Raw genomic sequence first — 11,997 nt, 5'->3', positions numbered from 1 at the left:
GTGGCCAGCTGGGGGCACTGTCAGCGGGAGGCCAGGAGCCAGCAGGGGCAGGGAGGGGTGGGAGGGTTGCCAGTGGGGGTGGGGCGGGGGTCGGGGGCGCACGGGGCAGAGCCATATACTCGGGTCTGTGTTCTGGAAGCTCCTGTGAGCCTGGGCCGCAGTGGCGGGGCTGGGTGTGAAGCCGGGATGCTGCTGGGAACCTCCCGGACGGAGATGGGAGATGGTGGGGACCCCAGGGGAAACAAGTCACACCCAGGTGGACTTTTGGAGACACTCTTTGAGGAGAGGGTAATTCTCTGGGTAGGGAAAGCAGAGCGGTGGGCACCTTCTGGGACGCCTCTCCTGGAGGGACAGGTAAGCAAAGGTGGGAGAGCCGCCAGCACAGAGAGGCTGGATGAGAAGCTGTCAGCGACCCTCTCCCGCAGGGCGCTGCCAACACTGGGACCCATCACTCTCTGGGGGGTGGGGGGGAACGTCTCAGGCACTGGGGGGCCAAGCAGCACCCCCCTAAAGTCATGATGACCACCAGTGTCCACTGCCATTGCCATGTGTCCCCGCTGAGGGATGGGTTCACCCCCAGGTGAGATGCACCGGGGTATCTTGGGAAGGGGGGGACCCCATCCCTGGATCGGAAACCCCCTCTCTGGGAGGTGAGGGGGATGAGCTCAGTGGGACAGGGAAATTGGTGCATGTGCACCCCCACTCCCAACAGGGGTCCGCGGATTGAGGAGAGTCTCCGTGCGTATGGGCTCCGGGCTGGGAGACCCAGCCGGCCAAGTCCTCCCAAACCGCTACAGGATGGGCGGGCGGCAGGAAAGGACACACCCAGACCCACTCTGCTTCTTCCAATTGCTTTACTACCTGTGCAGTGGGGAAGAGACCCGGCCCCCCCCACACCCCTCCACCTTGTTGGGGGCAAAGGACAAAAAAAAAAGGGTCCCAAGTCAGGACGACAGGGCCAGGCCCCTCAGTAGGTGATCTGGTACACCGAGGCGTGGTCCTCAGACCCCGTGACGACCAGGCGGTTGTTGTGGGACACATCACAGCACAGGATGGAGGAGGTCTCGGGCACCTGGGAAGGTGGAAGGCCAGGATGACCTGAGGGGAGCTCACCCACCCCTGCCCCTACCCTCTGCCCCGCAGCTCAAGCCTGGTCCCTCTCAGAAGCCGTGCACCCAGCACCCGGAGCTGAGCACTGCCCCCTGCCCCGCGTCTAGCCCGCGGTGGTACCTGGAACACCATGGTCCCCGCGGGCATGCCGTAGATGCTGACCAGGTCATCCGTCCCAACGCTCACCCACCACTGGCCTGGGAGGGGGAGGAGGGGGAGGAGGGGACAGGGTCGTGGGAAAGCTGGCAGCTGTGGGCAGGGCCTCTGGGGACCTGGGGCACAGAGGGAGACCCCACCTCCCTCATGCCCCCGTGGAGAGCATCACTGAGTGGTTTCTGCTGATGAAGGGCAAGAGGGGCTTAGGGAGGGTGGGGCAGGACCCCAGGGGACTCCCCCACCCGCTCCCGGCCACTCACCAAATGGGGAAAACTTGAGACCCAGGATGGTGCCGTCCTTACACCCCACCATGTGCTTCTGGCCCCCTCGGGTGGGCTGTAGCCACTGTTGGCCACTGGCTGTGCCCACCAGCACCCAGTCTTCCTGGGGACTGGGGGACAGGCTCATTATCTGGGGGGGGGGCAGGAAGCAGGAAAGAGGCCGGTCAGGTCCCAGCCGGGCCTGGGAGGTGGTAGGGGCACAGGGACCCGCCCTGGGGGCTGACCTCCGGCCAGCTTCCTGGCTTCCTGGCCCTGACGAGCAACTTCACACCTCTGGGCCTCAGTCTGCTCATCTGTAAAGTGGGTTGGTCCTCTCTGCCTTAAGGGGTATTGCAGAGACTAAATGGGGCTACGGGCACCCAGTACAGAGCATAGACACGTCTAATGTTATCAGGGCCCGGGGGGAGGACATTCTTCCTGCCCCATTCCTGCCAGCACCGATCAGGCGTGGGGTCCCACTACCTCCCTCCTCGCAACATCCACCTCCTCTCTAGCCCAAGGCCCAGCCCAGCCCACACACCTGAGACTCGAATTGGTATTCCAGGGGCTCCCTGGGGGTCCTCAGGTCCCAGCACCGCAGGCAGGTGTCCAGCCCCCCTGTCCAGATGTTCTGGTCTTTGACAGCAATGCTCTTGGTTCCGTTTGGGGGCCCCAGCAGGTCCCTGGCCAGAAAGGGTATCGGCAAGGGGGAAGGGCCGAGACTCTGAGCCTGGGCCCCAGGAACACCACCCAGCCAGTCACACCCAGGTGACCGATGGGGAAACGGAGGCCAGCCACAATCTGAACTCAGGCCCCCCACTCTCTCAAACGCAAACTGAAGCAGTCAGGGGCTTTTAGCCTTCGGACCGCTGCATCCCTGCTCGGGGCCAGGGGTGGGAAGGAGCTTTTCGGGATGAGCCCACGCACCCCTGGGCCTCACCTGACAATGCTCTGGTCCCGCAAGTCCCAGATCCTGACTGTGCCGTCGGTGAAGCCCGCGAAGGCCAGGGTGGCCTCGGGGCCGGAGGCCAGGGCCTGGCAGGTGAGGCCTGCGCAGGGCAGCTCGCCGCTCACACGCAGGGAGGGTGCGGTCAGGTCCCACACACTCACGCCGGCCAGGTTGTGGCCGCCCGTCAGCAGGGTCGTGCTGGTCGGGGACAGCAGGCAGGTGCGCAGGTAGGCCTGGGGGGTCTGGGGCGGCACGGGTGCAGGTGACCATCCTCTGCGGTGGCCGGGGATCTTCCGGCTCCCATGAGCTCTGCCCCCAGAGCCAGCCCCTCCCCTACCTGTACACGCAGGTGGCTCTCGGGGCGCCGGTCCTCCAGCCCCCCGCCCACCAGGCTCCACACTTTGACGCCACCGCGGCCGCAGGTGAACGCGTGTCGCATGCAGCTGCTGACGGCCGTGGCGAGCACCGGCTCCCCGTGCTTTAGCGTCCGCATCTTCTCTGCTCTGTGCGGGATGGCCGCCTTCTGGGATTGCCAGGGCAAGGCATCTGGTCTCTTCCACGTGTCCTCGAAGTCCTCAGGGTCCCAGCATCTTGTGAGGGGAGGCCTCAGGGTCACCGGCCTGCCTGTGAGTCTCTCTGCCCGCAGGGGCCCCTCCACCAAGCCTGAGGAGCTTCATTCTTCAGAAGTAGGGTTTTCACTCAGGCTCGGCTTCCCAACTACACCGACTTCCCCCAGGGGAAGCCCCTTTGAGGATTCTCCCTCTCCTAGAACCACACATCACTGCCTTCCACCTAGAATGCTTTACCCCATCCTAGCAAACTCCTACTCATCTGTCAAGACCCTAACCATTATGCCCCTTCCCTCCAGGAAAGCCTTCTCATCCCCCCACGGCCTCCGCCAGCCTCCAACCACATGCTTGGGACGGTCTGGATCTTCCTCAACACCCTCTTCCCGTGGGAGTTCTCTCTTCAAATCCCTGGAACCCAGAACTAGTCATGTGGGGAGAGACGGTGACACTGGCCTGACTGTAACTACCCAACCCCCTCAGCTCTGGGTTTCAAGGACAGTAGCAGGGTGGTGGGGTAGAGAGGAGACACATTCTCCCTGTCCCCTCTGCCAGGGACAGAGCTACATGACAGGAGGGACAACACAGAGACTCACATGGGCTTCAGGAACCGGTAGGCTCTCCCAGCAGGCTCCTGCGGTGGGACCGGGATCATGCGGAGCCTTGTCAGCTCCCTCCGCCCCAGCCCTCTCAGCCTTCATGGAGGCTGCAGCTCGGGAAGGGGCCTCACCTGGGCCACGCGGAGGGAGAGCATCCCTTCGGTGTCCAGGCCTGGCAGGCCTGGCTCTGTGCTCTCTTCTCCGGAGCCCTCGGGGGAGCTGGGGGAGGGCTCGGGTGGGCTGGGCACTGGGTGGAGACAAGGCAGATGAATGGCAGGTGTGGGCTTCTCAGGGGCAGGCCCGTGCCCCCTCACCGCACTGGGATTACCCAAAGCATCTCTGCTCCGTGGTTCCAGTCCTGAGTCCTGTGGTCCTGCGTCCTGGCTCTCCTGCCCACGGGAATTGGGGCGATCAGTTCAGACCAAGTTCAGTTCAGTCTTTTTTTTTTTTAATTTTATTTATTTATTTGACAGACAGAGATCACAAGCAGGCAGAGAGGCAGGCAGAGGGAAAGGGGGGAAGCAGGCTCCCCGCTGAGCAGAGTCCGACGACAGGGGACTCGATCCCAGGACCCTGAGATCATGACCTGAGCCGAAGGCAGAGGCTTAACCCACGGAGCCACTCAGGTGCCCCAGTTCAGTTGTCTTAGACCCGGAAAACCTCGGGGAGGCCCAGGCAGTGTAGATAAGACTTAAGACTTGTCAACAGCCCCAAGTCCCATCTTGGGCACTGGCCTGAGTCCTCTCAGGGCACCCGGGACGGAGGACGGACACCGTGGACGACCTCGCAGGAACCCAGACACCCCAACCTGAGGACCCCCCCCCACCTTGGGGTACCACAGTTACTCACCAGGCCTGGCAACTGTTCTGTCGCTGGGACCGGGGGGGGGGGGGGGGGGGGGGGGGGGCGGGGAGCAGGACAACATGATTCAGTGGTGCTGTCCCCGACACAGCCCCAGGCCGCCGCCATCCCCCACCCCCAGGGAGACTCACTCCTGCGGCGCTGGTCCCTCCTGTGGGTCCCCGCAAAGATCTGCCAGAGCTGCTCGGTCAGAACGTCCTGCCAAAACCGGGGCTCGGGGTCCCAGGGGGACTGCGTGTCCGGCGTGGGGGGCCCGGCGTCCGCTCTGGAGGGCTGCCTCAGCCAGTCTGAGGACCTCGCGGCCAGGACGGCTTCAAAGGGTGGTCCCTGGAGCCCAGAGGGCTGTGGGGTCTCGGCCTCTGGATGCAGGGAAGCCTCGGGGCTGGCCTGTCCCACAAAGTGCGGAGTTGCCAGGGGCGGGAGGCTGTGCCTTGGAGCCGGTCCCCTCCCTCCTCCAGGGCCCAGGCACCCACCTCTGCAGGCTGGAAGCCCAGGAACTGGCTCCAGGTCTCCACTGTCCGCAGGAAACTCTCTGTCTGGATGGGGAAGGAGCGGGGGGAAGGACACATCCCAGCTAAGCCTTCGTCATGAGGCCTAAGCACACACCTCGACCAGCAAGCCAGCTTCCCAGTGCATGAAACAGGGACACGACACGGGGCCTGCCTTGAAGGTTCTGGGGGTGGATTCACAATGATGCGGAGCCTAGAGCCAGTTAGTTCTTCATACTCAGAACTCCACAGCCGAACCCTGAAGGCCGGCCATCACCCTCAAGGGGTAGAAAGCGGGGTCCCATCTGGGTTTCCCTCCAGTTGCTTTTCTTAGGAGGTTTGAAGACTAAAGCCTTGGAGCGCCTGGAGTCTCAGTCAGTGGAGCCTCTGCCTTCGGCTCAGGTCATGATCCTGGGGTCCTGGGATGAGCCTCCTGTTTGGCTCCCTACTCAGCGGGGAGCCTGCTGCTCCCTCTGTCCCTCCCCCCACTCATGTTCTGTCTCTCAAATAAATAAAATCTTTAAAAAGCAAGCAAGCAAGCAAAAGCTTCAACACCCCTCTGCTTAAAATGGCTTCGAGAAGCAAAGTCGTCGGTACCTGTGTTGCTCTGTGTGCCGACATCTGACCTTAAGTGTCGGGAGGACACTCAGAAACCAGTGATCACCTCTCGTGGAGGAGGGCCAGTAGCAGGATAATAGCGGACCCCGTGGGAGGGTCACAGCCCTTTATTTTACACTTAAAAATCAGGCCACGTGACTAGCAGCAATTCCAAATCTAAGTGAAGAGTTTCCATGGGCCTCAAAGGGCTTGAGGGCTCTAAGTCTGCCCCCCCCGCCGCCCGACCTGACCCGCAGGCATCGGCCTGTGCCTTTAGAAGACACGCTCCTTCCTGGAGACGCAGCGACCAGCCACAGATGGTTATTCGATACACAGTGAAGTCCGGTTAAAAATGCAACGTCTCCAGCCCCACTCAAGTGCTCAACGGCCACGTCGGCCCAGTGGCCGACAACATGGATGGCACAGGCGCCAAGAGCACAGGTGCCCAGCATGTGCCTGGTGGCCGGGTGGAGGGCAGTGTCAGCGATGTGGGAGCCTCCTGGCCAGTGTCCCCAGAAATCCAGAACAGGGAGACCGAGCTTCTGGGTCTGATGAGCACCCCTATGGGGATGCGCGTGTGCAGCTCTATTTAGTGAATGCGGGAACATTCTAGGCCTGTCTAACGCAGTAGCTGCTGGCTTTGCGTGGCTGGTGAGCACGCCGAACGCTGCTGGTTTGAAGGTCAACTTCAGTTTAAATAACGTACGTGTCCCATGGCCACCAGAGATCTATGTGCCCCAAGCATCGCCCTTGGGCCTCAAGGAAGCACAACCCTCAGGTGGTGGACCCCAGGAAGCTCCCAAGAGTGGTCCCGCCCAAGGCAAACTCCCCAGGCCTGGGGACAATCCTGATTCACAATTCACAAGAAAGAAGGAAGGAAGCAGCCTGAGGGCCAGCTGCGGTAGGCTCCAGCTCCCGGGAACTCCTGGCATTCCCATTTTGCAGAGGAGAAAACAAAGGCCCACGGTAGCAAAGCCAATTTTCCCAAGTCAGGAGGACCAGGGGCCAGGCTGTGTTTCCTGCAGCCTGGGCAGGCAGGCAGAATGGCGAGGGAAGAGGGGCCGGGCAGCGGGACCCCCCCCCACCTCTCTGAGCCCACGGCTGGGGGGGCTGCCTCCTGGGGCAGCCAGTGATGGGTTCCCCAGCTGGGCCTCCCAGCAGCACAGACCCAGGGGAGCCTTCCCCAATCCGCCCTGGCTCGTTAATGCGCAATTTACTGGCACTTGAACGCACTCAGCATGAAAAGCGCTGCTCCCTCCTGCCTGCTGGCTGGCTGGCCCTCCCCGGGGAGCCGGGGAGCCAGGGAGCTCACGCGGAGCAGGCAGGGCCACGGAAGGCTGCTGGGATTTTAAATGCACGGCGGGGAGGCTGGGAAAACAAGGAGCTGAGACAGAGGGGAGAGGACAGAGGGGAGTCTCAGCGGGACGCCAGGGCCAGCAAGGCCCCTGGATTGAACAGCGGCTATCTGGGGCAAGACCCACCCCTCCGCACACCCCTGAGCCCACAATCTCCTCTGTTCTCACCACCAGCTACTCACCTACATGGTCCTGTTCTCCCGCCCTGCCCAGACTCTCTCCTCCAGAGGGCGCCCGTGAGCACACGTCAGGTCCCCCCACCCCCACCCCTAAGGACTCCTAGTTCCCTGGTGGAAAAGCCCAAGTCCGCTCCAGGGCCCCCAAGATACCAGGGCACCTGCCCTGTCCCCTCCTCACTGCTCCAACCACATGGGGCCTCCTCTCTGTCCCTCCAACACAGCAGGTGCTGTCATGCCCCAGGACTTTTGCACGGGCTGTGCCCTCTATCCATTCATCCAAGGGAGCTGCACGCCCTCTGTGATCCTTCAAGAGTTTGCTCAAATGTCACCTCAGCATGCCTTGCACTCCCACCCCTTCCCCGTGTCCCCTGGGGCTGTGCAGAATCCATCCCTGCACCTTGCCCAGCCCTCACCATCTGACACTTCTGTTTACCAAGCTCCTGTCACCCCAAGGGCAGAGGTTTGCCTGTGTCCTTCTCCGCAGTTTCCCTGGCGCCTACAACGGCACTTGGCAAGGAGGTAATGGCTAGAGGACTGCTGAATGGATAACCGTGTTCTGGTTGCTTCCTGGCCCCCCTCACTCTGGATCCGTCTCTCCCGGTTCCCCGCGCTGCCCACCCCGGGCCCTGCTGAGCTGCAGACACAGCCCTGGCCTTCCGCCAGTCACATCTGGCACAGACAGAGAGTCCTGCCAGCACCCAGGAGAAAGGGGCCAGGTGGCGGGAGGACAGGCAGGACTGCAAGACGTGCTTCAGCTTGGGCAAGGCGCCCCGTGCCGGGAGACGGCCCCCCCTCCCCAGGCCTGTGCAGACCTGCCTCCCCACCAACCCCGCTCACGTGTGAGACACCCTCGAGAACACTTGGTTGCCCGGAAGGCTGTAATCCGGGTGCGCCTGGCACATGATAGGCCCTCACGGCGGAAGCAACGGACGCGAAAGTGCTGGAAAGGGCCCTAGCTTCATCTGAGCCACACGGGGAGCTGGGAGCGGGCCAGGGAGGAAGACACTCCCCGGGTGGGGGTGCACGGGGAGGGGCGATCCAGGGATCCCTGGGGCATCCCAGGTCAGGTCCTGCCCCCCTCTGCCCGCAGCCCTCCAGGGTTCCCACTTCCTTAGGGGTAAAAAGGCCCCCCCAGTGTCCCCGCAAGGGTCCCCACAACCAGGCCTGGTCATGACCTCTTGCCCTATTTTTCCCTGCCTTTCGAGGAAGGGGAGCCGTACCCCTCCTTGGGTCCTGGTGACCCACTTACCTGCTTGTGATGCTCCTGGAGACCTTGCCGGATCTTCTGGAGCTGCAAGGGAACGGCAGGGATAGCACCGGGAGCTGGGGTGGGGGCGATGGAGGGGGACAAGGGTAAGGAGTCGCATGCCGGGCATGCTTCTCCCCAACTGTGTGACCTGGGCAAGCCGCTCGCCCTCTCTGGTCACTACACTCATCAGCTAGAATATCCCCTACCACACAGAGTGAAAGCTAATCAGAGAGACCCTTGGTTTCATTCTCAATGTGAAGTTCAAAGACTCCCCATAACCACCAGGGCCCTGCACCCCTACCCTGTCCTCTCCCTGCCCTCTCCTCCTTCCTCTGCTCCAGCCACAGGGGCCTCCTCGCTCATCCCTCCAACACACCCAAGCCCAGTCCTGCCCCAGGGCCTTTGCACAGGCTGTGCCCTCGGCCTGGAATACCCTCCCTTCCTTGCTCTCTCAGGGATGGTAGAACCTCCTCACCTTCCCTATCTCCCTGTCAACATCACCTCTTCCAGGAAGCCCTTCCTGGACTCATGTCCATCTCCCCATCTTCTGTCTTCTTCATAGCGGTTAAATTTTGTGAATCCTCTTTCTCTACTTACTTGTCTCTCTCTTCTCCCTAGCCGGTGCCCTGTCTATAGGACTGGTCCCTAGTCAAGTGTGGCTATTTAAATTTAATCGAGTTAAAAATTCAGTCCCCTGCAAGTTCTCAGTAGCCACATGGGCCGGCGGGCGCCATATTGGGCACGGTTGATCTAGAACATTCTCGTCACTGCAGAAAGTTCTAGAAGACAGCCCCACACAGGCACCTACACTCCTCCCGAGCAGGGACTCCTGCTACCTATTGTTCCGTGATGAGCCGTCAGTCACAGAAACACTTCCTGTAAATACAGAATTTCTAACTTTTGCAGCAACGTTAGCACTCATGAGGAAAAAGGCTCTTGAAGAAGCTGGACTGCGTGGGTGACCTCACGCGCCCAGAGGAAGCAGAACCCAGTCAAGGAAAGGGTGTCCCCAAACCCTGCTCCCAAGGCCTGAGGAAGCAGCCCCTCCAGGCTATCTGGGGGCTGCTCACCGCCAAGTTCATGCTCTCCACCTGTGCCGCCAGGTGAGGGGGGAACCTGAGGGGAAGAGAACCCAGCAGAGCTCAGGAGGCCTCCTGGGAGCCAGCCCCAACCCCGCCCGCCCGGCCAGCCCCCCTTCACAATTAGGCAAGTGCAGTGTTTTTAAACATATAATCAGTGCAAGTAAATTCACGCTAAACAAGGACAACTCAGAAATTTAAATGAAGGCCAGGATGGGTATTGGTGGCTTTCCTTTCGCTTTGGGCTCCCCCGTTTCTAGTTCTGTCTTTCGGGCCAGGGGCTTCTGGACACCCCCCACCCCACCCCGAGGGACCAGAGGGGACGCTCTCCCTCCCTCTGTGGGCCACAGGGGCACCTCCAGTCCCTGAGAGTCGCCCTCACCTGGGGAACTCTCGCCGGAGTTGATCCAGGACAGCCTGACAGCTCAGTTCAGAAGGAGCCTGGGAAGGTGACAAGAGGTGATCCGCACACCACCCCCCCCTCCTTCCACCCTCCAGCCACACCTCCAATCAGCGCCCCCAGGGGGTGCGCTGGGACCTCCTGAAACCTGAAGGGACTTAAGTCCCCAAGGAGTAGCCTCTGTTTTGCCTCTTGGCCAAAAGTCTCAAATCCAGAGTCTTTGGAGAGCCCTTGAGAGAAAGAAGCTGGCCCGGCCCGGCCCCAACTATTGAAAAGGGTCATCTGTGCAGGAGGGGGACTTCTGCTTGCAAAATACTAGCAAGGACAATGTGGTCATGTGTTTTAACACCTGGGTGATGAGAAGCAGGTTTAATTTAAAAAGAAAGTGCCCAGGCACCTGTCAGTAGGTGTGGTGGGTTAGAGCCCTGCAACCAAAAGGCCTGGCCACCTGCCTGCGTCCCTCCATCAGCAGGAGAGCGGGGTTTGAGCCCAGCTTCCAGGCTCATATCCCCCACCACAGCGGTTAATGACCTCCTCACCAGAGTTCCTGGGGGCCCCATCATCCCTGGAGGGTGCTTCTGGGGGCTAGGATGGCCCCAAGAGGTGATCTTCAGGCAGGAGGCCCAAGGACTCTAAAATAACAAGGAGAGATGCAGGTCCTGAGAGCAGAAGTCTGGGCAGCCAGGGACAGAATCAATCCCACCCCCCAATCCCCCCTCATCCCCCCACCAGCCTCCCCTCCAGGACCCAGTCCTGGATCCCCACCCCCTCCCTGACTTCTAGCACCCCACTGCGTGTCCTATATACCCTCTGTTCATTTGTCAAACTCTGGTGCCTCTGGCTGCCCCAGCTAGTAGTGGGCTCCAGGGACGTCCTTCTATGATGTGGAGGGAGACGGTGACAAGACTCACACTCCCTGCCAGGAACTGTCACCGCTGGGGGACCCCAGGTTAGGACGCTAAAACTCAACCTTGGTTTCGAGACAATTTCCTAAAGCATGGATGAAGATCATTGGGAAGGGGTTTTGAAGGATGAGTAAGAGTTGGCCAGGTGACTTAGGAGGAATTTCCAGACAGGAGGAAAGAGACCTCTCTCCACCCGGTCACTCCTGCGCTAAGCCCCTTCTTTGCTTCGCTTCTACCCCTCCACGGCCTTCAGCCTCCTCCCCCGCCCGGGGGGACGCTGGGGTCCTCCAGGAGACACGCCTGCCTACTCACCTCCCTTAGGATGGAGGCCCAGGACAGCGAGGACGAAACTGCGGAGGGTCAACCGAGTTCAGGCCCAGAACGAACGCCCCTCCGCACCTCCCCTCCTCCCGGGGACCCTTTGACCCGTCGGGCCCCGCCCCGGCCAGCCCCGGCCCCGCCCCCGCCCGCCCCGGCCCCGCCCCGCCCCGCCGCCACCTGCACCACGAGGACGATCAATGAAAGAGCAGCAGCTGCACGTGGGCTCGGACACCGCGGGCGGCCGCTGCAGGTACTGGCCAATCGCGAGGCCGCTTACCCACGTGGGCCGCAGGCGCTTTCGCTGATTGGTCGGCTCTCCCCAGCCGCCGGCCGGGCTGTCAATCAGGGCGGCCGGCGCCTGAGCTTAACCCTTGCGGTACCGCTGTAGGGAAGGGCAGCGTGCAGAGCCAAAGGCACTTGGGGGTCCAGACTGGGGCGAGGATATTGAGAAGGGCTTGGGGCTTGGGGTCAGAGGGTGCAACCTGGGAAGGGGCTGGGCGGCGTGTAGTTGCATTGTTTAGTGAAAAGCTGGGCCGTTTTTAGCGGTGCCGGAGCGGCTTAGGGCTAGGGGTGGGGCTAGACGTCTGGGCGGAAACCTTAGCCCTCATTCCAGGGCTTCCACAGGGCCTGACAACGTTTTCCTCAATATTAGTAACGCAGCTCAAAGGAAGCTTCAAGCCCCTATAGTGGGGAAAACTTAGCATCTGCCTTTCATCGGGCAACAAGCCTGGGGCTCTGTATTTCTGTCCATGAATTCTCCCAGCTGTCCACCAAGCCCAGGATCTGAGAACCAAATGCGGGGACTGCAGAGGCCTTGAAACTGGCACAGTTCTTCCAGGCTCAGCCAGAGTAGGAAGGGGTGTTGGGTATTCCAGGCCTGGGGATGATAGAAAGATAAGGGACTGGGGTTGTAGGAGGGTGTC

The 11,997-nt window shown here is 61.5% G+C and overlaps 1 protein-coding gene and 1 long non-coding RNA gene across 2 annotated transcripts; both read right to left on the bottom strand.

Annotated features, from left to right (window-relative positions):
- Nucleotides 1-931: 931 nt before the first annotated feature.
- Nucleotides 932-9,451, bottom strand: TLE6 (TLE family member 6, subcortical maternal complex member). The gene is made up of 14 exons (XM_032883460.1): nt 9,440-9,451; nt 8,370-8,411; nt 4,975-5,037; nt 4,633-4,888; nt 4,490-4,512; nt 3,969-4,029; nt 3,772-3,887; nt 3,638-3,675; nt 2,813-3,065; nt 2,467-2,717; nt 2,068-2,209; nt 1,527-1,677; nt 1,231-1,307; nt 932-1,072 (listed from the first exon to the last, which is right to left on the bottom strand). Exons 1-14 carry the CDS (start codon nt 9,449-9,451, stop codon nt 968-970), a joined length of 1,590 nt encoding a protein of 529 aa, XP_032739351.1. The 3' UTR covers nt 932-967.
- A 392-nt stretch (nt 9,452-9,843) lies between these two features.
- LOC116882882 lies at nt 9,844-11,148 on the bottom strand. The gene is made up of 3 exons (XR_004385711.1): nt 11,066-11,148; nt 10,388-10,480; nt 9,844-9,889 (listed from the first exon to the last, which is right to left on the bottom strand). It is a non-coding gene; the product is annotated as an uncharacterized LOC116882882 (long non-coding RNA).
- Nucleotides 11,149-11,997: the final 849 nt, after the last annotated feature.

This window comes from Lontra canadensis, unplaced genomic scaffold (assembly GCF_010015895.1).
Source record: "Lontra canadensis isolate GAN:19392208 unplaced genomic scaffold, GSC_riverotter_1.0 scaffold88, whole genome shotgun sequence".
NCBI classification, from domain to species: domain Eukaryota; kingdom Metazoa; phylum Chordata; class Mammalia; order Carnivora; family Mustelidae; genus Lontra; species Lontra canadensis.
This window is presented reverse-complemented; position numbering and strand designations above follow the sequence as displayed.

Coding starts and splice junctions, on each gene's coding strand:
- TLE6 (XM_032883460.1), bottom strand. Junction 4,889..4,974: donor TGGGCTTCCAGCCTGCAGAG/GTGGGTGCCTGG, acceptor TTTGTGGGACAG/GCCAGCCCCGAGGCTTCCCT. Junction 2,718..2,812: donor AGAGCCACCTGCGTGTACAG/GTAGGGGAGGGG, acceptor GTGCCGCCCCAG/ACCCCCCAGGCCTACCTGCG.